Source organism: Pinus tabuliformis, chromosome 3_2 (assembly GCF_031772625.1).
Source record: "Pinus tabuliformis cultivar Carrire ecotype Pingquan chromosome 3_2, CPIR1, whole genome shotgun sequence".
NCBI classification, from domain to species: domain Eukaryota; kingdom Viridiplantae; phylum Streptophyta; class Pinopsida; order Pinales; family Pinaceae; genus Pinus; species Pinus tabuliformis.
Window position 1 is genome coordinate 1,110,273,309 of NC_142302.1, and position 21,789 is coordinate 1,110,295,097.

The 21,789-nt window shown below is 38.9% G+C and overlaps 1 protein-coding gene across 6 annotated transcripts in view; it reads left to right on the forward strand.

Annotated features, from left to right (window-relative positions):
- Positions 1-21,789, forward strand: part of ATM (Serine/Threonine-kinase ATM-like protein) — a 533,430-nt gene that overhangs the window by 198,419 nt on the left and 313,222 nt on the right. For all 6 annotated transcript variants that reach the window (XM_089417581.1, XM_089417585.1, XM_089417584.1 and 3 more), the window contains 2 exons: positions 3,366-3,485; positions 21,595-21,783. In XM_089417581.1, the coding sequence (XP_089273707.1) occupies positions 3,366-3,485; positions 21,595-21,783 (309 nt within the window). The remainder of the gene's footprint in view (positions 1-3,365; positions 3,486-21,594; positions 21,784-21,789) is intronic.

Below are 21,789 nucleotides of genomic sequence, written 5' to 3' on the forward strand. Positions count from 1 at the left end.
TGTAAGATTGAAGAAACCAGGTTGAAGGCAAAAAGCAATGTAGGATCAAATGAGGAAGTCCAAGCATTTGCTTCCATGGCTAGGAGGGAAGGAAAGTTTGGAAGGTTTGGTCCTCAGAAAAAGAACAAGAAGAATATGTCAAAGATCAAGATGTAAATGATTTAGAAGAGTTTGCAGTGGTTGAATATTATTGTAATTGGGCCACTATCCCTAGTAAAAGAGCCCAAGAGTTTTGTTTTATCTTTTATTATAAAGAGTGGTGGGGTGGTGTTAGGGAAGGAAGTTGTAGCTTCCTTCAGGAGGTTGTTTCCTCCTTCCAGTGGATGCTGGCAAACCAAGGGTTGTAACTCCTTCTAGTAGTGGCTGGAAAATATCTTGGAGTTGTAACCCTTCTAGTTGTAGCTGGTAAACTGGAAGTTGTAGCTTCCTTTGTAATATAAATAAATAGTTCATATAATTTTTGTTCATTTCTTGATGTGATGTTATTGGTTAATGATTTTCATACTATATTGTAAAGAAAAGTGAAACACTGATTCACCCCCCTCTCAGTATTTCCAACAATATCCTAGCCATACTTTATCCCAGCCATCCTTTGCATTTTTTTTCTAGTATGGCTTTCTTATGCTTTTGTCTTTCTTTTAGTTACATCAATTTCTAGGGCAAGGTTTTTCGGCCTAGACTCAAGGATGAGGATGAAAAGGTGCCAATCCCCATGACCAGTGAGCTTCAAAGCAAGGAATAGATATGGAATAATAGGAAAGATAAAATTGGTAAGTCTGGAATATCTTGGACACACTACTTCAATCAGAGCCTCCCTAGTAGTGCCCTTCTTATAACCCTAAGGCCTCAAACAAGGTCTCACTCAACTAGAGTTGAAGACTAACCCCCTGGGTGAAGTGAGGAAACAAGAATACAGTCAGGATTGGTCAATCATCCTGTTTCCCCTTGAACCATATTAGTATGCCGATAAGATTAAGTGAAAGCACATGATTACAAAATGTCTAAAGTACCTCCCAATGGATGTCCCACCTTCCTTCAAGAAGGAATGCTGGATGGGAGAGAGAAGTCTAACCAGAGCAAGAAGGGGAGGATCTTGGCATTGTGTTATGTGTTGATCAAATAGGGGTGCTGGTTGGCTGGCTGTCCAAGGAGGAGAAAAAGTTTTCTCCTATGGGTTACCCACTTTTTGGTGGGTAATCGTTATAATCTAACTTGTTGAATTAACTGTCTATTTGTAGAATGTTTGTGGGAGTCTTTTGGTAGCCAATGCCTTCAATTGCAAAATTTTGCAATGCGAGTCCTATGTCAAACTTGCAGTGCTTCTAGGTGTGAGCACAACTGGTTTTCCTTTGATCGGATTCACACAAAGAAGAGAAAATGTTTGGACCAAAAATAGTTAAATGCTTTTGTCTTTGTGCAGTACAACCTCTGACTAAGGCGCAACTAGTGGCTAAGCAGAAGACATGATATAGACCCCATCATGTTGGATGTTGTTCATCCAACCTTAGAATGGATAGAAGAGTCTAAGTCAGCATAGCTTATTCTTGGTTTTGATATCGATGACTTGGATTTTGGGGGGATTGGTTTGGATCTGGATCCCCTAGCAAGAGACACAGTAAATTAAAGTGACAGCATAGCACCAAGCATGGTACATGCAAACACTAGTTGTGTAGTTCATGCTTCTGCTAGAATTACTATTATAGCCTCAAATGTCGCTGAGTTTGGCAAGTCGAAGACTTTGAGGCAGAGGATGCTTTTGTAGGTCATGCAGAGGATCCCATTTCTTGCAGTGGTGATGAGTTTGATAGTTGATCATGTTGACCAGTGATTCGTACTATGCAGTATGTGGTAGACCGTTGGCTAGTAGTTTGTAGCCTGATTTTGGACTGTAGAGGCTATTTAGAGCCTCACTGATTATGTATTTTGTTGCTCATATCTATTGCACTACGTGCCATTTTAATATATTCAGCATTAAATGGTATATACATGAGTAAATTTTGCATATTTTGTCTCTAAAAGTTTGGAATTTTAAAAATATATTCTTTTCATTAAAATTTAAATATTTTATGTATTTTTTTTGTAAACTGAATCATTAAAATCAGATTGGTCCAAGTCATGGCCAAGTCCAAGTCTGAGCTTGAGTTGATCCTTGCCCGATTCCAAGTTTCAGTCCAAGTTTTAAGACATTGATCCAAACCCCAGATTGATAAAGATAGCCCTTGGTAGATTTCTTTACTTTTTACTGAATAAATTTCTTTGCATGTTGTGCTTTGCAAAAGAAATCCAAATTATGAAACCAGCTTATGCAACTATGAAAATTCCATGTCCAAGTTAAGGAGATGTTATGCTCGTTAAATACTAAGAATATTTTCAGACAGCAGAGGGATACTGCTATGCATGTGATGGTCATTATTTTATAGCAATTCTCAGGTTGCCAATACTGAGGTTTTAGATCTGTTAAAGATTTTCTGCTGTAAATTCTCATCCCTGACTTGTAATAAACAGAGAAGATAACGATGCTAGTGCAGCACACTCTTTAAAGAGTGAACGTGCTGTAATAAAAGTGCGCTGGAGAGAAAAGTCAGGCCAAGATTGAAAATGACAAGCTTGAAGAGAGAAATGGTTGAATACAGAAGAAGAGGTTCAGACATGCTCTGATACCATGTTGAGATCACAGGAGATAAATGAGGATCATATGGGACCAACGAACACACCCTAAATAGATATAATCGATAGACATAAAGAGAAGAGAAGATGAGCCCATGAACAAGAGAAACACAAGAGTAGGTGCCTATAGGCTTAATCGTCACAGAAGAGTGCAATTGGCTCATAATAAAAGAATATGTAATCATTTGAAGTGTAGTGTGGATTTGTACTCTTTATATATTTATTAATACAAATAAGTGTACAGATATATGTACAGCTTTGGAAATCTCCTCTCTAATGCTTACATGGTCTTTGATGTTGTCTTGTGTGTGAGTGTTCACATTGTTGGTACTATGATCATATCAGTATCACTTGCTGTCTTGTTATCTCTCCTACTCTCTCTATATCCATAAAATACTGAAAATTGGAATCTTATTGGTGTCTGTTTCCATATTATTGAAGTGATATTGTGGCTAGTGGTTCATATCTGATAATTTTTTATGAAGGTTTTTATGCCAGAAGCTTCATACCGAAAATTTCTTCCTCTAAATAATTTTCGTGTTCCCTCTGGCAAATGTTTTCAGTTTCTATATACTTGAGAGTTATTCTAGCATCTTAAGTTTCCGTGAACATAACATTAATGGTCTCTTTTACTGATATTAAACTGGTGTTTTATCGATCTGTATCTTTTTCATGACTGTTTTATTGGGCTGTTTCAGATTAGAGGGCTTTTCTTTCTGAAGGCAGAACCAAAGTGTTTTGTACTAAATTGTTGTCCAGTACTTCTTCCACAACTGATCTTGAATGGAAATGATTCTGATTTGAAATGGCTCGCAACGGTAAGATGTATAATTTGCAATACTCTTTGTTTTTGTTGAACGGTTTGATTTGCAAATCTTTTTCATTCATTTTTTTGTTGGATAGGGAGAGCCAGAATGCAGAGATACCTTAACATGTTCTAAATTATGGAGCTTTTGTTTGTTTGTTTATAAGTTCATAGTAATATACGGACAAATATTATATTAGAAAAGTCTCTACTATTTCATTATTGTACATTAACATGGTTTTTTTGCCAAACTCCTGTGGACATATAATTTTCCTGCTGTGGAAAGGCATCCCTGGGTGCCTTTTTTATGTTTTGTTCACTATGTAGCCACCATCAAGGCTCTTCTGGATTCCTTTAGAGAGATTTTTCAGTTAAAATTTATCTTTTTTATGTTCCATCCTCCATGAACTTGCCATTTTTGTTGATTGGTCTTGATCAGTGGTGGACATAAATAAAGTTGATTTCTTTAAATAAGGCATGGTAAGTTGGTAACCATTGAAGAATCAGAGGTCCTCTCCAGCATCAGAATCCAGATTTAATGACAATTTTACCAAGTTCTTTTGGCTGTTAGCATTATATCAACATTTGCAATTTGAATATATGATGTGACAATTAGAACAGATGGAGAACTATAGAATGTTTTGATTATTCTGTTTCCTAATTTTTGACGATATCATTGACATTACAAAGTTCTGATAAATGAATATGCATATCAAGTACAAACAATTGCATGTCTGCAGAATTTTGAGTAATCTACAGAGGAGTAAATGTACTACAAATATTACAGACAAATATATATGCAATAAATAAAAATATATTTATGATGAATTTTGAACAGTTGAATGATGTTGATTTTTAGTATTTACACTAAAGGACCTCGTTTAAATATAGCCTTGGGTGCCTTTTAACGAGGGGTCATGATCTTTGATCGTGCCTCTTACATAACAACATATTATTAATTTTTATACATAACATTGCCACCCGCTCAGAAGAAATGGTTTGTACTTAAAGCATAGGTAGTAAGGGATGTTGTTGACAAAAATTTTCCATCTCCCACGAGGCTTCTTCTTCCTATAGGTTCTTCCACTTAATAAGATATTCTTTAATTACTTGTGATCATAATTTCTTTTCTCTGGTGGTAACAATACCTTCTGGTTTTAAAACGATCTTCCCTTCATTATCTAATGTGGGGAGTGTCGTTTATGCTGCTTGGTGCTTACCTAGTACCCTCTTGACGCAAAATACATGGAAAACATTGTGAATGTGGCTTTTATTAGGGAGGCTCATGCTGTATGCTACTTGGCTGATCTTTTTGTTAATTTGATATGGTCTGTAGAACTTTGGTGCCAAATTTTTCTTTCCTTGCTGTTCCAGGTATAATTGTTTGTAAGGTTGAAGCTTCACTATTGAGTTTGTAGCTTGGAAGGTGGGTTTGCATGGATCAAGTGCCATGACATGCAACGAACCACCTCAATTATCTTCTATGGCAATTATTTTAATGAATTCAATACTTTAGACGACAGTTTAATTTAATCTCTGGTTACCCTTTTTATAAAATGATAAAGTCAAGGACAGATTAAGTGTTGGAATTTCTAAGTCTGACACGTTAGAAACCCTTCATGCACTTTAATGATTTATTCCTACCTACTTGTTCTATTAATTAACAAGTTATTTACCATGTAAATACTGGAAATAAATACAAGTACATGCTCAACACATTACAGATCATCAACTGAAGGAAATAGAAACAAACACACAAGCGACAACATTGTTTTTGGACGAATGTCCCCGGAAAAACCCAATGTGGGAAAACCGGTGTAGCTATCTGAGGGTTTGATTTATTAAGCAGTTTCAAAATACAATCTGGGTGCCAAATCCGGCTCACCCAACAGAGAAAAATCTCGGCAGTAGTACCACTCTACTGGGAAGCACATATTGCGGCTGAAACCCCGGATAAACACTCGGACAGCTCCACAGCTCCAATTTGCCCCACGAAACTCGACTGTCAGCCTCTCTCTGGCCCAGAGTTAGCCCAACGTCACTCTGGCTTGGCCTCCGTCAGCCTTTGGAGGCACTGCGTTAGCCCTCTAGCCCTTTGCGTCACCCACGCTGGCCCTTTGAGGCACTGCGCAACCCCTGGCTGCCTTTGCGTGAGCCCTGGCTGGCTCTGCGTGAACCCTTGGCTGCTTTTGCGTCCCTCTCTCCGGCTACTGCGATGATCCTCCCGGTGCTATATCTGCCTCTCTACTTCTGTATTCATTGCCTCTCAGCTGCAACTATGATCACTCTCTCAACTTTCTCAGCAAACCCAACCATAGAAAGTCGAAATCTTGATCAACTCGATGTGTTCTCCAAGTGACCCTCAAGCCTCCTCTTATACTTTTCTCGTTGACAAATCAACGGTCGAGATTAAGTCCCTAATCAATGGCTAAGATTAGATCTGGCTTGATCCATGACTTTTGGACCCTTCTAACACAGTTTTATATTAATTCACATTAATATTTTTTTCTTTAATTTTAGACTTAGGGACTCCATTAAAAGTATTAATTATTTTAATATCTCCCAAATTGTTTAGAATTTGCCCAAACCATTTCTGGGTATTGGAGATCTCATGTGCCTTAGCCTCTCGACCAATTTTCGTGGATAGAGCACATCTGATGCTACCCCAAATCAACACTCTTTCTTAGCGAGGACTGTGCTCTAGTAATACTCCTTACCGAGCATCACCCTGGTCATCTGGCATTGGTCCCTGTGCTGTTCCTAGTCTTGCTGCCCAACATCCTTTGCGCTGCTGCATCCTATACTGCTACCCATGGCTTTGCCACTGCCACTGCTACATCTGTACGACAGCTCCCTCTGCATCCGTGTTGCTGTCCACAGCCCTGCCACTACCACTGCTGCATCTGCACTACAACCCCTCTCATCATGTTGCATCGTGCTGCCCATAGCACTAACACTGCTAACTGCTGCACTGCAACTCAGTTACTGAGAAGTAAGTAACTGATCTCCCAACTGTGACATCTCTATCAGGCTAGAGACGCCCTCGATGCTGAAACTCCCTCTGTTGCTGACAAGTGCTCCCTCTCTAACGTTTGCGTTGTTGCAACTACATGTATCTTGCACCGTTGAACACCTCTCTATGCCATCTTGCACTGGGGTAACACTCTCGTGCTTCTTGCACTGCTGCCTCACGCTATCGTGGGAATCTTGCACTGTAGCTCCCTCTGTTGCTTCATCCGCATCCGTCTCTACTGACATCGCCAACATTGCTACTCCTCTTCGGGGCTCTCGTAGCAAGGTCTAATCCAAGAGGCTGGATACCTCGAGGATCCTGCCCCTCATCGCCTATAGTCCGTCTGACTACAACTTGATGTCTCCCCACTTCCGCTCAAGTGGTGTGTGTGCACTCATCGCATAGTCATCGTCTTTCTCCACTTCCTTCGCTGCCCTTGTTGGTGCTCTGCCTTGGTTTCAGAGGCCTCTCCCTTACTCTTCTTCCTTGGACACTGGGTCGCATAATGACCCAGCTCCCCACAGTGGAAGCATTTGACCTTGGAGAGGTCCTTCTTCCGTTTCTTTTGCTTTCCCTCAGATGCTAGGGCAACATCCTCCTCCTTCTTCTTGATTCTAATCCCCTTGCCGCTGCTTCCCACCTTGCTCTGCCTTCTGATCTCTTCTTGGCGAAGAGCAACCCACATTTCCTCCCAATCTGGAAGGGTCGCCCTACCCAGTATGCTCTGGACAAACACTTCCCAGTCTTCTGAGACTGTGTTCAGGGCTGTTCTCACCATCAATTCTGAATTCGACGTTGCCCCTTTGGAAGTCAGCTGATCCCAGATCTCCTTAAATCGATTGAGGAAGGGGTCGATTTGTTCTCCCTTCTGCATCTGGTATGTTCGCAGCTGATTTTCTAGTAACATCATTCTCTGCACAGAAGTATGCTGGTACAATTTCTTTAGGGCCTCCCACATCTCATTTGCTGTTTCCTTTTCGGCAATATGTGGTACTACATGGTCCTTGACCCCGTTAAGGATGATGCTCTTGGCCTTTGCCATTGCCTCCTCGTACTTGTCGTTATCAGCTGGGTCAACTGGGATAGCTATCGTTCTCAAGGCGAAGTGCTTGACACGATTCCTGTCTAGAACGGATAGGATTCTGGCCTTCCAAAGTACGAAGTTTGAGGCTCTGTCTAGTCTGTCCTGGTTTCTTACCCCGTTCACTTCCATCTCATTACTCCTCTACTTCCCTCCTGGAAGTTCTCGGTATGACTCCTTCTGAGCCTCGATTTCCCTCCTGGAAACCCTTCTGCCAATGTCGAGATGCCCCCACTTCGATCCTTAGTGCCGCTGCACCACTGATCCAGATTTCTTGGCTAGACACCCTCGGTAGCAACTCCCTCCTCCTTGGTCTTGCCCTGTTAGGCACTGTTTTGACTACAGTACCCCACTAGCTCCACTCTGCAACTTACCCACAGCGTCCTAAACCCCAGCAATTGAAGCTTAGAGCTCCTAGGCTCTGCGCAATCCCGGTACCAACAAATCAGGCTCCTTAGCGAACCGCGTCAGCCCTCCTGGCTTTTGTGTGGCTCTGCGTGAGCTTGCCTTTGCCTCCCTCAACCTCTGCGCTGCCTCTTCCTTGCTCAATTTTGATGACGTAGGCACTATGTCACCCCTTCCTTGCTGCTACTCTGCTAGGAACAACTTCTGTCACTCGAGACAAGTGCTTTCTGCTTCTACTGCTATGCTTGGTTGATGTCCTCAGTTCTTCTGTGATCTGCAACAACCCTTTGATACCATGTTGGAATTTCTAAGTCTGACATGTTACAAACCCTTCATGCACTTTAATGATTTATTCCTACCTACTTGTTCTGTTAATTAACAAGTTATTTACCATGTAAATATTGGAAATAAATACAAGTACATGCTCAACACATTACATATCATCAACTGAAGGAAATAGAAACAAGCACACAAGTGACACCATTGTTTTTGGACTAATGTCCCTGAAAAAACTCAATGCGGGAAAAACGATGCAACTATTTGAGGGTTTGATTTATTAAGTAGTTTCAGAATACAATTTGGGTGCCAAATCCGGCTCACCCAACAAAGAAAAATCTCGGCAGTAGTACCATTCTACTCAGAAGTAGATATTCTAGCTGAAACCCTGGATAAACACTTTGGCAGCTCCATAGCTCCAATCTGCCCCACAAAACCCTAACATCAGCCTCTAGGGTCTGCGTCAGCCTCTCTTTGGCCGAGCGTTAGCCCAATGTCACTCTGGCTTTCCTGGCGTCAGCCTCTGGAGGCATTGCGTCAGCCCTCTGGCCCTCTGCATCACCCACGCTGGTCCTCTGGGGCATTGCGGAGCTCCTGGCTGGCTCTGCGTGAACCCTTGGTTGTTTCTGCGTCCCTCTCTCCGGCTACTGTGTTGATCCTCTCGGTGCTATCTCTGCCTCTCTGCTTCTATATTCACTACCCCTCCGCTGCAACTCTGATCACTCTCTCAACTTTCTCAACAAACCCAGCCCTAGAAAGTTGAAATCTTGATCAACTCGACGTGTTCTCCAAGTGACCCTCAAGCCTCCTCTTATACTTTTCTTGTTGACAAATCAACGATCGAGATTAAGTCCCTAATCAACGGCTAAGATTAGATCTGGCTTGATCCATGACTTTTGGACCCTTCTAACACAGTTTTATATTAATTCACATTAATATTTTATTTTCCCTAAGTTTAGACTTAGGGACTCCATTAAAAATATTAATTATTTTAATATCGCCCAAACTGTTTAGAATTTGCCCAAACTATTTCTGGGTATTGGAGATTGCATGTGCCTTAGCCTCTCGACCAATTTTCGTGGCTAGAGCACATCCGATTCTACCCCAAATCAACATTAAGTCGTAGCTGTTGATCTCAGTGAGTCGAGATCTAATCTCAATTGTTGAAATTAGGGATTTCGCTTGAGATTAGGATTTGTGTTTTAAATAGAGAATTCAAGCAATAGAAGATACATATCGACTGGCACGAGTTGGGTATTCAATCAAGCACAATATTTGGGCGGTGAGAGCGAGAAAGAGCTAGGTCGAGCTAGCAAGTGGCGAGATTAGGGCAAGTTCAAGTAGTAGAGGGTTGATTTACTCTTGGGCCATGTAGGCCGAGTTCGTTGTGCGCAAAATAGCTTTTGCTGGGCTACACACGTGGGCCGTAAAAGGGCTGAGTGAGGGTTGAGATCGATTTGATTCACTCTGTAAATTGTTGGAGCAATTTCTTGTAAGTCTGCTGTAAAAGATATTTCTCCTAAAGCTGAATAAGATTGCCAATGTTTGTTGGTTTTCCCCAAACTAGTGTTTCCAAGGTAAATCTGTGTTATTTCATTGCATGTGATTAGTTTCGTGTGACTTGCATGAGGTCAAGGAGGCCATGGTGCAAAGAATTTTCCCCGATGGGGTCAAAGATAATTTGATACCCCATTTGCCAGAGAAAGATACTGCAAAGAAGATGTGCGATATGCTCACAAAGCTATACGAAAGGGACTATCAGAGTCATAAGATGGTGTTGAGGGACATGTTGCATAGCATAAGAATATCCAACGGTGAGAGTGTGGCATCTTACTTGACTATGACACTGTAGTTGAGGGACAACATGGTAGTTGTTGGGGACATGATCTAAGAAATTGAGCTGCTTCGTATTGCCTTTAATGGCTTTATGAAATGATGGGTAGTGTTTGTATAGTGTATTGTTGGACGGGAGCACTTGTTTTGTTGGGAGAGGATGTTGGACGACTTCATCTAGAAGGAAATCCGAGAGGGCGCTCAACTTGGAGACCATAAAAAGATATTCGAAGAGGAGAACCTTGCCCTAGCAAGCAACTGTAAATCTAAGGCCAAAATGGGGCCGAGTGATGGGTCATCTTGAAAGCGCGAGAAGAAGAAGGATCCAAGCAAGTTGAAGTGTTTTCGCTGCCATCAGCTAGGTTACTATGCCAACCAACACCTTAATTAGATGAAGGGAAAACAAAAGAAGCAAGTTATTGCTACTGCAGAGGTGGATGAATTAGCAACACGGTTCGAGAATGAGTTTTCGCTCATTGCATGTATGTCGAGCTTAGCCACCAACGTGTGGTACATTAACAATGAGGCTTCTTGCCACATGACAAGAGTTAGAGTATTTCACCAGTTTGAAGGTGAAGGAGTTGGATTTCTACATAGATTTTGGAGATAATGCCATGTACCATCTGTTAGTTTATGTAGCATTAGATAGTGTTCTAGTTTCAAACTTTGTGGAGAGGCTCAAACACATGAGATCTCTAGAACCCATAGATTGTTTCTGGAAATTTCACCTAGAGACAACTCAATTAAATTAATTGTTTGATAATTAAAAATGCCTAAGTCTAACTTAGGGAAATCAATTAATTAATAGAAATTAATTGAGAAAGGTGGGAATTCTCTAGAAACTCACATTTGAACAACTTAGAGATGATCTTACCTATTGATGAGGTTTTAATCATGGCCGTTGGTGAGCCAACAAGAGATTATAAGAGGAGGTCAATGGGGTAGATGGAGAGATAGACCAATAGTGCGAGTTCCTTGGCAGGTCAAGCTATCTAGCTTCAAAGGTCGAGTAGAGGAAGAGAGTTTGAGCCAGAAGGGACGCAGAGGGGCAGATACAGTGATTCTGGAGGAGGATTCCAGTTCCGGAGAGTTAGGAGCGGTGGCGAAGCTATTTCTCTAGGAGGCTGCGCAGGGGCTGTGTAGTAGCCTCAAGAGGGCAGTTCGATTTAGATGAGTAGGTGGAGGATTCAGTTGCCGAAGTCCAGGATAATTTTCCAGAGGGTCAGAGGATTCTTTCCAGAGTCACAATAATCAGTCAGAGGCAGATTCGAGGCAGGATTGGGCTGAGCGTGTGAGGGTCTGCGTAGAGGTGATGTAGACGCTGTGGAGAGGGGTCTGAGTTTGCCAGTTCGAGTGGCCACACTGAGCTGGGATTGCTTGCGGAAGAGGGTAAAATTCCCTCAGTTGATTTTGCTAGTAGTTCTCTTAGATTGAATTGCCAGTTTGGGCATCCATAGAGTGAACTCAAAATTTCATTGCAGCATAATAATAAAAATCCTCAGCTACTGCACCGCTTTTCCCGCATGGGGTTTTTTCGGGGGCATTTGTCCAAAAATAACTGTCATTTTAGTTTGTGCATGCATATTATTTCTCAGTTTCCGGTTTATTTTCCACAATGTTTAATTGTGAAGAAATTGTAGTGTGACTTATTCGTTATTTTAGCATTGGAGGATGGCTCATCTTCATCATGGAACGCTTAGTGTGCTTAGGGAGATAGTGATGGGGCTATCAGAAATGAAGGTTGAGCAACATGAGGTGTGCAAGGGTTGCACACTAGGCAAATATGCCAAGACCAGTTTTTCGAGCAACGACACCTGTTGAAGAATGTAACTACTGTCGGTATTCATAATTTTATTTGAGTCATAATGAAATATATTTGTCAAAAGAAAGAAAAATAAAATTTATTATTGAAGAAATTGACTTAGTAAAGCATGGGTTTCATGCTTGGGTCAATTGTTGACAGGTCAAACCCTCCATTGTAGGCTTCTATGGTTTATGTCAAGTGTCCTTAACCATATTATATTGTAAATAACCCTTCTTGGGATTTATTTATCAATAAATAAATTTATTTTAATATAAATTAGGTCTTCTAGACCTCGTCCACCAAGTCGTCCTCAAAATGGACAAGTTGGCCTAAACAGAGGGGCATAAACTCCTATATAAAAGCAACAACTTGACCTCATTTTGTCACTCTCACTCATCAAGTTTGATTTGTAACTTCTAGGGCCAAAAAAGGTGCAAAATTTGAAAATTCAAGGGAAGAAGAGGAAAGGGCTAGCGAAGACGAAGGTCTCTCTCAAGCACAAGAAGTCAAAATTCTCTCTCTTTCTCTCACACGTGTGAAGCTGCTAAGTTGTTGGAGAAGTCAAAATTGTTGTTCTATTGCTGTGCCAAAATTTTGTAGCTGGGGTCAAAGTTTTGAAACTGGGAAGTTGAATTTCTGGATTCTTGCTGGGTTAAAGTTGTTGGATAAGAAGAGACTATTGAAGTGTGCTGAATCTTATTGGAAGGCTGACTTGGTGGAGGAGGAAGGTTTGTAGGTCTAAGGTCTTGGTATATCTCATTTTGAATTACTGAAGGAAGAGTTGATTGGGTTTTTCCCTATATAGGGGTTTTAGCTCTGGCTTAGTGCCTACATTTGGTGTCCTTTATCTTCGTGTTTTGATTTTGGCAATTGCTTGATGAACTAAGATAAAAGAAGAACATAAGAAAGATAATAAAAACTCAAAGAAATCACAAGTATGGTTTGGTACACTCAGACATGTGTGGGCCCTCCCGTTGTTGCCTAAGATGGTCATATAAATGCGGGAAAGGTTTTTAACCCCACCAGGTTTGGTCTTTAAGGCGCAACGCTCAGAGAAGGGGCTGTGACTTATTCCCAACTCTCTCCGTTCAAGCTCTCTCTTAGTTATGCTAAGGGGGATGGTCCCTAAAGATGATTCTAAAAGGAAGACTTGTTGAAGACAACAAGCTCTAGGAGATAAAGGGCAAGGCAATGACCATACAATATAACTTGAATAAATGATTAATTAGCAAGTATGAATATTAATGGGATAGATTCGATTAAATCAATATGGCATCCAATAAAATAAAAGATGAGAGACCAGTGCCCTATAAACAATGCTCAAATAAAGTTACATACTTGCAAAATAAGAAAATGATGCTTTAAGTTACAAGATAGGAAATGCTACAAGACAAGCATTAGTACAAGTGATCATGTACAAAATTGAGATATGAGCGATAGAAAAATTTGCAAGATAGATAGAACTTATACTTGTAGTTAAGAGAAATGCTCCAGTAAGACTAAATGATATTAAAGGACAATGCACATGAAATAAAGATGATAAGTACAAGAGCAATAGGAAAGGAATGCTTGCAAATAAAAGTGCTTATAACTCAATTTGCAAAGTGAACATAATGTTATGTGAGTTTTAATGCAAGTGATCTTGGTAAATTTTAATTATATGCCTAATCTATGGTGAGTCTTCCCTTCAATTTCTCAAAATTTGGTAAAGACTGAGGTGAATTGCAACAAGGCTTGGACGCGGAGGCGCTCAGTCCATCATTAACGATACCCGCCTAGACTTCAAGACAACCCATGTGCTTTCATTCCTACAAGGGCTCAGCCACGAGAGAACTGCGAGGTCACATGTTTTAACCTTTTCTCCAAACTCAAATTTATCAAAATGAAAGTTAGGGAAGGTTGCCCTAAAATTTCTACCAACCAAGCTTATGCTTGGAGGTAAATTTTAGAGATGCCAACTAAATCTAAATGCAAATTAGGAATGAGATCTAAAACATGGCAAATTTAACAATTTTGGAACACTGCTTCAAAAGTGAAATGCTTTAAATATTTTATCAATAGCAAAAGACAATTTCACTTATATGATCAAATTAGCAATTAACACCTTTGGATATGGGATTAGCTTAAATTAACAAAGCGAATTAAATTAATTGTGATAAGAGTAATCTTTTAATAGAAGTGCCAATTAGATCCAATTACCAAGTGAAAATTACTCAATGAAGATAAGATCAAGTTAGATCAAAAGAAAGCAAGAAATTGGAATTATTTTAGATGATTAGATCTATCAATGCTAATGGAACTATGAAAATTAAATAAACATGGAACTAATCTAACCAAAATGATCAAGCTAGATCTAAAGACTAAGCAAGAAAAATAAAAACTAAGCTAAAAGTTAGTCACCACAACAAAAAAGCCCTCCTTCCAAATAGGAGGTGGGATACCATGGGGGAGATCTCCAAGCTCCCTTAAGAAAAAAAAATTATTTTATTAAAATTACAAAAGTAACCTTCTTAGTCAAAGATGAGGGCTTTGAATAATCTTAAGATGTAGATGAGAGGATTTTCTATAATAATTTTACAAAACTTATAATGATAAAATTTCTCCCAATGGAAAGATTTTCCTCTAAATGAAATACTCTCCAACTAGTTAATGCAAAAGCCTCAGGAAGAAAATACGCAAGGGATGGAGGGACCCTTGCAGCCAAGATATGGAAGCTCAAAAATATTTAAGCTAAATTCCCAAGATAGTTTCACTCAAGAAATTTTGACGTCCAACCAAGGAAAGAGTCTTTGCATAAGTCTAAAAAAAAAGCCCCTTTTTAAGCTTACGACAAATTGAAAATACTCCAAAAAATGAAGATGACTTTCAGAAAAATTTTCGATCTGAATTTCCAAGCCTTCAACAATAAATGAATATGAATTTCTCTAAAGTTTGCGGTTGAGGTATAGAGGTCTCCAAAAATAATTCGATTTAACTTCAAAAAGTGTAGACGACTTCCAAAATTTTGATTTTTTTTCAGAAGATTGAAAACGACCCTCAGAGAAATTCGATTTTTTGCTTCTAGAATGAGGACAGTTCCAAAATTTTTATTCAAATCGATCTCCTCTAAAACCCTAGCCATTCAAGAAAAGCGAGTGTTTAATCAATGAGGAAGTGTATAGCTATAAAAGAATTTTAATTTTTCTTTTGATCCCAAGCTTTTTCTTGCAAAAAATTATCACGAAATTTCCAAACCCAAACCCTTACTCTTGTCTTCAGATTTGCAAGAAAATAAGGAGAAAAATCAAGAAAAATATATAATAGAAATACATATACAAGAGGGTTAGAAAAATATGTACACAATTATTTACAAAATTTACAAGTCTATAAGTAGTAAGATCTAAATTAGGAAATCTATTCAGTAAAGCACATTAGCAAGAAAAATAGTTATTGAAATGAATAATTTTAATTACCTATGACCAAGAAACACCTGCACAAATTTTCGTTAGATAAGTCTTTAAAATAAAATAAAGTGGGTTCTTCCACTTCTGTGCTCAAGAGTTGGCTAGTTTAACCGAAAATGTCCCCATACACTTGAGATCTGATTCAACAAGATGATTTCGATAAAATCTCAAAGATATATTGTTAGATCCAGATGGGATAGGATAATACAATGAAAGAAAATTTCAGAGGTTCAACTGAAAACCCACTAGAACGTCCAAAGTCGAGGGTACTCCAAATCCAAATACCAGTGCAAGATAACTATACACCAATAAATCTATGATAGCAAATGGAAATAACAATTAATAAACCCAATAGAAAATTAAGCACAATGAAAATTAAGCACAATGAACCAATAGAAGAACACCACAAAAATTTACCTCCAAAGACTTGCTATATTATTCATTAAATCCAGTACATAGTAGAGCTTCCAAAGTCTCAAGCTTGATCTAATAATGATACAGTGAAGAACTTCCTTAAATAAAAAAAAGAGAGATCTATATCCCTCTCCAAGTGAAAACGGCTAGGTCCCAAGAGTTGCTCATCTTTAACTTGATACCACAAGAAAAACGACTAGTCCTTCCAAAAAATTCGTATCCCATGATTTCCTGCGCAAATCTCTAAGAGGAAATTTGATTTGTCTTGAATACTGAGCTGGATGGACCAAAATCTTGATACTGGACCATAAAAATATTTTCTCAAGTTTCTCCTTGAAAATCCCTCGTTCAAAATAATCTCCATGGACCATTCGTTTAAAATCAATCTTTGCTGGGTCATGGGCCTTTCCCCTGTACCATCAAATTTTTGTTGGACCATTTTTTTTGGAAAATGGAATTCTCACAAAATTTTGACTTGACTTCAATATTTGGGTATTTCCATCTTTCTTTTTTTTAATTTTACTTGGAGAGAATTTTTATTTTTCTCTCATTTTATTTTTTGGCTAATTATTTGCCATTTTTTGCCAAAATTTAGAAGAATGGGTAAATGAGAGGTAAAGACATATTTTTCCACCCTCAAAGTGTGTCTAGATATAAAGTTGAGTTGTTGAGGTCTAATTTTGAGTACTCATACCCCCTACAACTTCTATAGGCAACACTTTTTATATTTTACATAAAATATTCTACATTACCAAATACATGGGGAGCAAGAGATGGAACCACAGATCCCTGAATCTAAAATTGATATGGATATGGATCCGCTAGGATACAATACAATTTGTTAACACAACAATTGTGCGCGTTTGATTCTATTCGACGACGGATTCAGTGGGTTTTTGGAGGTGAATCTCATCAACAAACCTCATAACACGCACGTGGATCCTCAGTTAACAGTCGAGTCAACTCACTCAACCGTTCTACTCCCATTTAGCATTAATCATACTGTTAACGTGGCTTCGTTTTGGCAGTCGTTATAACTTCAAGGTATTTTGTCAGCTATGCAAGAGGGTGAAGATTCAAGAAATATACCGTGTGACTTGCAGGTACTCCTCAGAAGGGCGACAATGCTACTATTTTGGCGTAGGCGCTGCTAGTAAAACAAACTGAAGTAATGTGTTGGAACTTGAAAATATTGAGAGGGGGGTGAACCAATATTTCTTAGTAATTAGCACTTTATTAATCTTTTTCAGAGCATTAGTTAATCTTTAATAGTATTATTATTATTCAGTATCAAATAGAAAAACTAGTAAACAACAACATACAATAATGCAAAAAGATAGAAACAATGGACACAAGATTTTTAGGTGGAAAACCCCCTTCGGGTTAAAAACCAACGAACGCTCTTTAGTAATTGTCTTCTCGTCTTTTAAAAGAAAATAATTACATCAAGTTTTCAGCTCCAATTAAAGGAGGCTCTAACCCCCTGGTTTACAGGCACCAACCTAAAGGACATACCAACGCCTTGGTTTATTGGCACCAACCTAAAGGACGCACCAACGCCCTGTGTTTTATCAACATCCACTGAAAGGATGCACCAATGCCTTGCTGCAGGCTTTGACTTGCCCTAACACCACTCTGCCGCCCTGAAGTGTTCTCAGGCACCAGCTTGAAGGTGACTCCAATCACTTTCCTTGCACCACCCTACAACCCTAAAGAGCTGGCAGACCACGTTTCACAATTTTGAGACTGGATCCCCCTGTGCTCTGAATCAATATAAGAATGCTATAAAGAAGATACTGCTGCTCTGTGTACCCTGTCATAACGCTGATCATTGCACAATGCTGCTCAAACTGACGCAAGCAAGCAAGCAAGCAAGCAAGGAAAGCAAGGGAGTGCAAGGAGAAGATTGGACAACAGTAAGCAAGGGTAGAAATCAAGCAAGGAAAGGGAAAGCACCACGAGGATTTTGCAGGTAACAGGTTGGATGTTTGATTATCTTGCTGGGATGTGAAAGCATGGTTTATACATTGGTTTATTGGTCATGTTTGCTGTCATTGGCATGGGATTTGCCTGGATTGATAGTGATGTATAACCTTGCCTTTGCCATTTCCTAGATAGCCATGGTATAGTGGGTTTTCATTTTGGTTGAGCTTTGGATTGCTAGTGGATTTGGATCCGGTTGAGGTGGTCTCAGGAAAATCCCAAGGGTTGAGGGTGGAGATGGTTTTCTCTGGGAAGCTCTTGACAGGTGGGTGGAGATAGGAAAATTCCTCTAGGTATGGTGAAGAAATCCTAAGGCATCCAAGCTTGTATTGGTTTTGGTGATTTCTGGACCGGTTTAGGTGAAATCACTGTGGCTTGAGGGTGGAGGTGGTTTAACCTCCAAATTCCCTAGTTGGTTTTGTTTGGTTTATCCCATGTGATCCCACATTCTTGCTTGGAATATGGCACGAGGGTGATTGGCTGAAAGAGAAACTTGGTTGAGCCCAATATATGGTCTGGTGGCACGTGGAAGTCCCTGAATTGGTTGCTACTATGCATATGTTAATATGTGTTATTCTTTGTTGATGATAAATGATCATAAGTGCTGATTCACTGTTGTTTATATGATTGGTTTGTCGTAGCTTCATTCTGGTTAAATGTTGGTTACATGCATGGTATATTTATTATTATATGATGTGCTCTTGATGTAGATCTAATTCATGGTTTGATGGCTCACGGTTGGTTTATGTGAATGCATGTGCTAATTTGTGTTTTATTGCAGCTAGTGTGAGAGGGCAACCAACCTTCTTGATGAATATTTGATGAACTAATGAAAAAAATGAACAAACTATACATTCATGACTTATAGGCACTATTGCCACCCAAATTGTATAGGCAAGGTGTGACAATGCTTAGGATGGGGGCTGTCACTTTGATCCCGACCCTCTCCGTTCTAGCTGTCTCCCTACAACAGGCTATGGGGGGTAATCCCTGTGAAATGTGAAGATGAGAGACTCACTGCAACCAACAAGTCTGGGAGACATAACTGAATGGCCTAACATCTTGGTGAATTTAGCAAGTTTAAGGATTGAATTAGATTTATCTTGAAAGACCAATGCCTTAATGGTGTCAAATGCTTGCTTTACACAAATTATGTACCAAGTAACCGGATGAACAGTAGCTGCCTTAGGATGCTTCACTATCCTAAATGAGATGCAACTCCTAAAATTTAAGTGAGATGCATAATCTTGATTTATTTTAAATTATATGCCTACCTAGATGAATCCTTCCTCTCAACTGTTTTGAGGCTAGTCTCTAGAGTAGGTTGTGAGAGAGAAAGCAAGGAAAAGCAAGCTATGGCTTGATTAATGATCCCTCCCCGTGATTTTTAACCACCTGATGCCTCGGCGCTGCAGAGACTGTGGCTCTGGTGACTGCAAGGTTTCTATGTTAACCACTAAAGAGGCTCTAGACTTCACAAGCTGGGTGAGAAAGGTGGGCCTATCTTTCTATCAACCAAGCTTATGCTTGGAGGTTAATTAATTAGTACAAAACTAGGCCTAAGATGCAAGTGCAATTTATGAGTGAAGACTCTTTAAAGCTTCTTAAGTACTTAGATAAGTTACAATGACTCTCAATTTGGAACAATGAAGTACTTAAAAAGTAAATCAATGACAATCCTCACCACAAGAGAAAGTGCTCAAATTAAACGGTGCCAGGAAATGTTGCCGGTAATACCATTAGAAAATTGCTTAAATGGGATCAAATTGACAAGGTCAATACTTAGATGTTTGATTAAGGTGCTCCAATAGTGCATTTGATTAACAAGATTTGTAAATCCACAATATCAATGAAGAGCAATGTATCCACTTATCCAATAACCAATGATAACAACAGGGGTATTAATCCACAATATTACTTGGAGCAATTAGGCAATCTCATTAAACACTTGTCAATTCAATCAGAGTACTTATGTGTGTTAATGCAAGAGTGCAAATAGATGTCAATGATGCAGAAATGGAATATGGATCAGCCAAGAGACATATGATTGGAACAATAAGAAAATCACCCAATTACACAATTAAACAATTATCCAAGATCCACAAGATGCAAGAAACAAGAGCTAAGTGAAATTATATGACTTTTAATCACTTTTTCCACCACTATAAATCTTATATCAAACCTATTTATAGTAAATTTCAGACCTCAAATTATTATTAGAGCCTTAAAAAATAATCAAATATGCCAAGAAATGTAAGCCGAATGAGTGCAAGTGACAATATAATGATGAAATATGACTGTCGATGAGCTATTATGCCACTGTTAAATAATTTATCACTGCTATATGTGTTTTTATGTGGATGTAGCAAACATATCAGATCTGAAATTAAAAGTTCACAAGAAATTCACTTATATGCAATCAAATCGACTTTAGGTTAATTTTCAATGCCTTAGGTGAATTATTAATGAATTTAGGCTAATGAAAAATGTATTTAGGCCTTAAATATACTGCTGTTATAAAACGTTTTAGAAATTGAAATGAGGACAACGATGAAATTAAAGGGTTGGAGAGCAAACCAAGAGCCTTATGGCCTTGCAGATGGGTAGAGATGCTTCCACTAGACTTGAGAACCTGCAACCACCAAGTTAGCTCTAAAAATTCTGCAAAACCAAATGTTAGAGATGAAAAACTAAATCAATGACTAAATAATGGCTGAAGGAGGGCTAGAATGATAGACTAGGGCTACGGAACCCCAACACTAGGGCTAGCAATGGAAAATGAAAGACTGGAAGGAGCCGACCAGGGAAACGATGAGGGAGAAAAGGCCTTAGAAGGAACGTTACACTATACTACTTACTATACTAACTTTTAATTACTTTTATTATACTAAATTAACTTTTTTATTTTTTATTTTGAAAAAATTACCACTGTAAAAAGAAATGTTATCTCTGTAAGTTCATTGTTTTTCCTATATGATAGAATATACCATTATATACCATGGGCCAATAGCTTACTAAAATCATGGGCGTGCAAACCACCAATGGTAAAATCAAATTTACTCTTTTTTCTTTCTTTCTTGTTATTTTTTTTTAATCCCATCTTTTCAATACCATGGGTTTTGAAACCACAGGCTCTGATACCAGATATTACAAACATGTATATATGTAATAAATAAAGATATATTTACGATGAATTTTGAATTGTTGAATGATGTTGATGTTTACACTGAAGGAGCAGGCTTAAAAATAGACTTGGGTGCCTTTCAACAAAGGGTTATGATCTTTGATCGTGCCCCTTTAGATAATTATTACATTTATGTATTATTACGTAGCGATGTATTATTATTTTTTTATACATAACAACCAATTTGTGTTTGACTTATTTTGGGGCTAGATAACATAGTGAATGAAGAGATAATGAATCCCAATGGAGAAAATGGGTTGACCTATAAAATTATATTGGCAACACCTTATTTCCAGGTTAGAAGGGATGAAGTAGACTCGACTAAGATTTGAAGTATTGAAATAAGATGCATCTGTTTTCTCTTGGGTTGTGTTTTTTTCTTCCTTGGCAGAATGCTCATGACATTGAAGACAAGGTTTTCTGATCTATGAACTTCAAAATTGTCATTGAAATTAAAGGCTATGATCAATGTATTTGTTCCCTGTTACATACAGAGATTGTTCATTAAGGATGTACATTCACAATTCCAGTTGTGACCTGACATTAATGTGATTTTGGTAGATGGACGGTTCTTTTACAATGGATACCAATTCCTGTGCAGTTGATTCTCTTAGTTGGTAGGCATTCTTTTGTGATCAGATTGCATTCAGATCAAGTGCTTTAAGTAATTGATTATTATTTTTCAGGTTGCTTCTGAGCCTGTTTCAACACTGGTTAAGCAGCATTTTGCATCAATTTTTGCTGCATGCATATCTTTACATTGTGGTAGCAAGAAGTCTGATCAGGAAAAAGCTGCAGCTGTCCTTCAGGGCTCTCTGCTACATATTACAAAAATGTCAACGGATGAGAGAGATGCTCTCATAAAGAAGCAGATGGTGTGT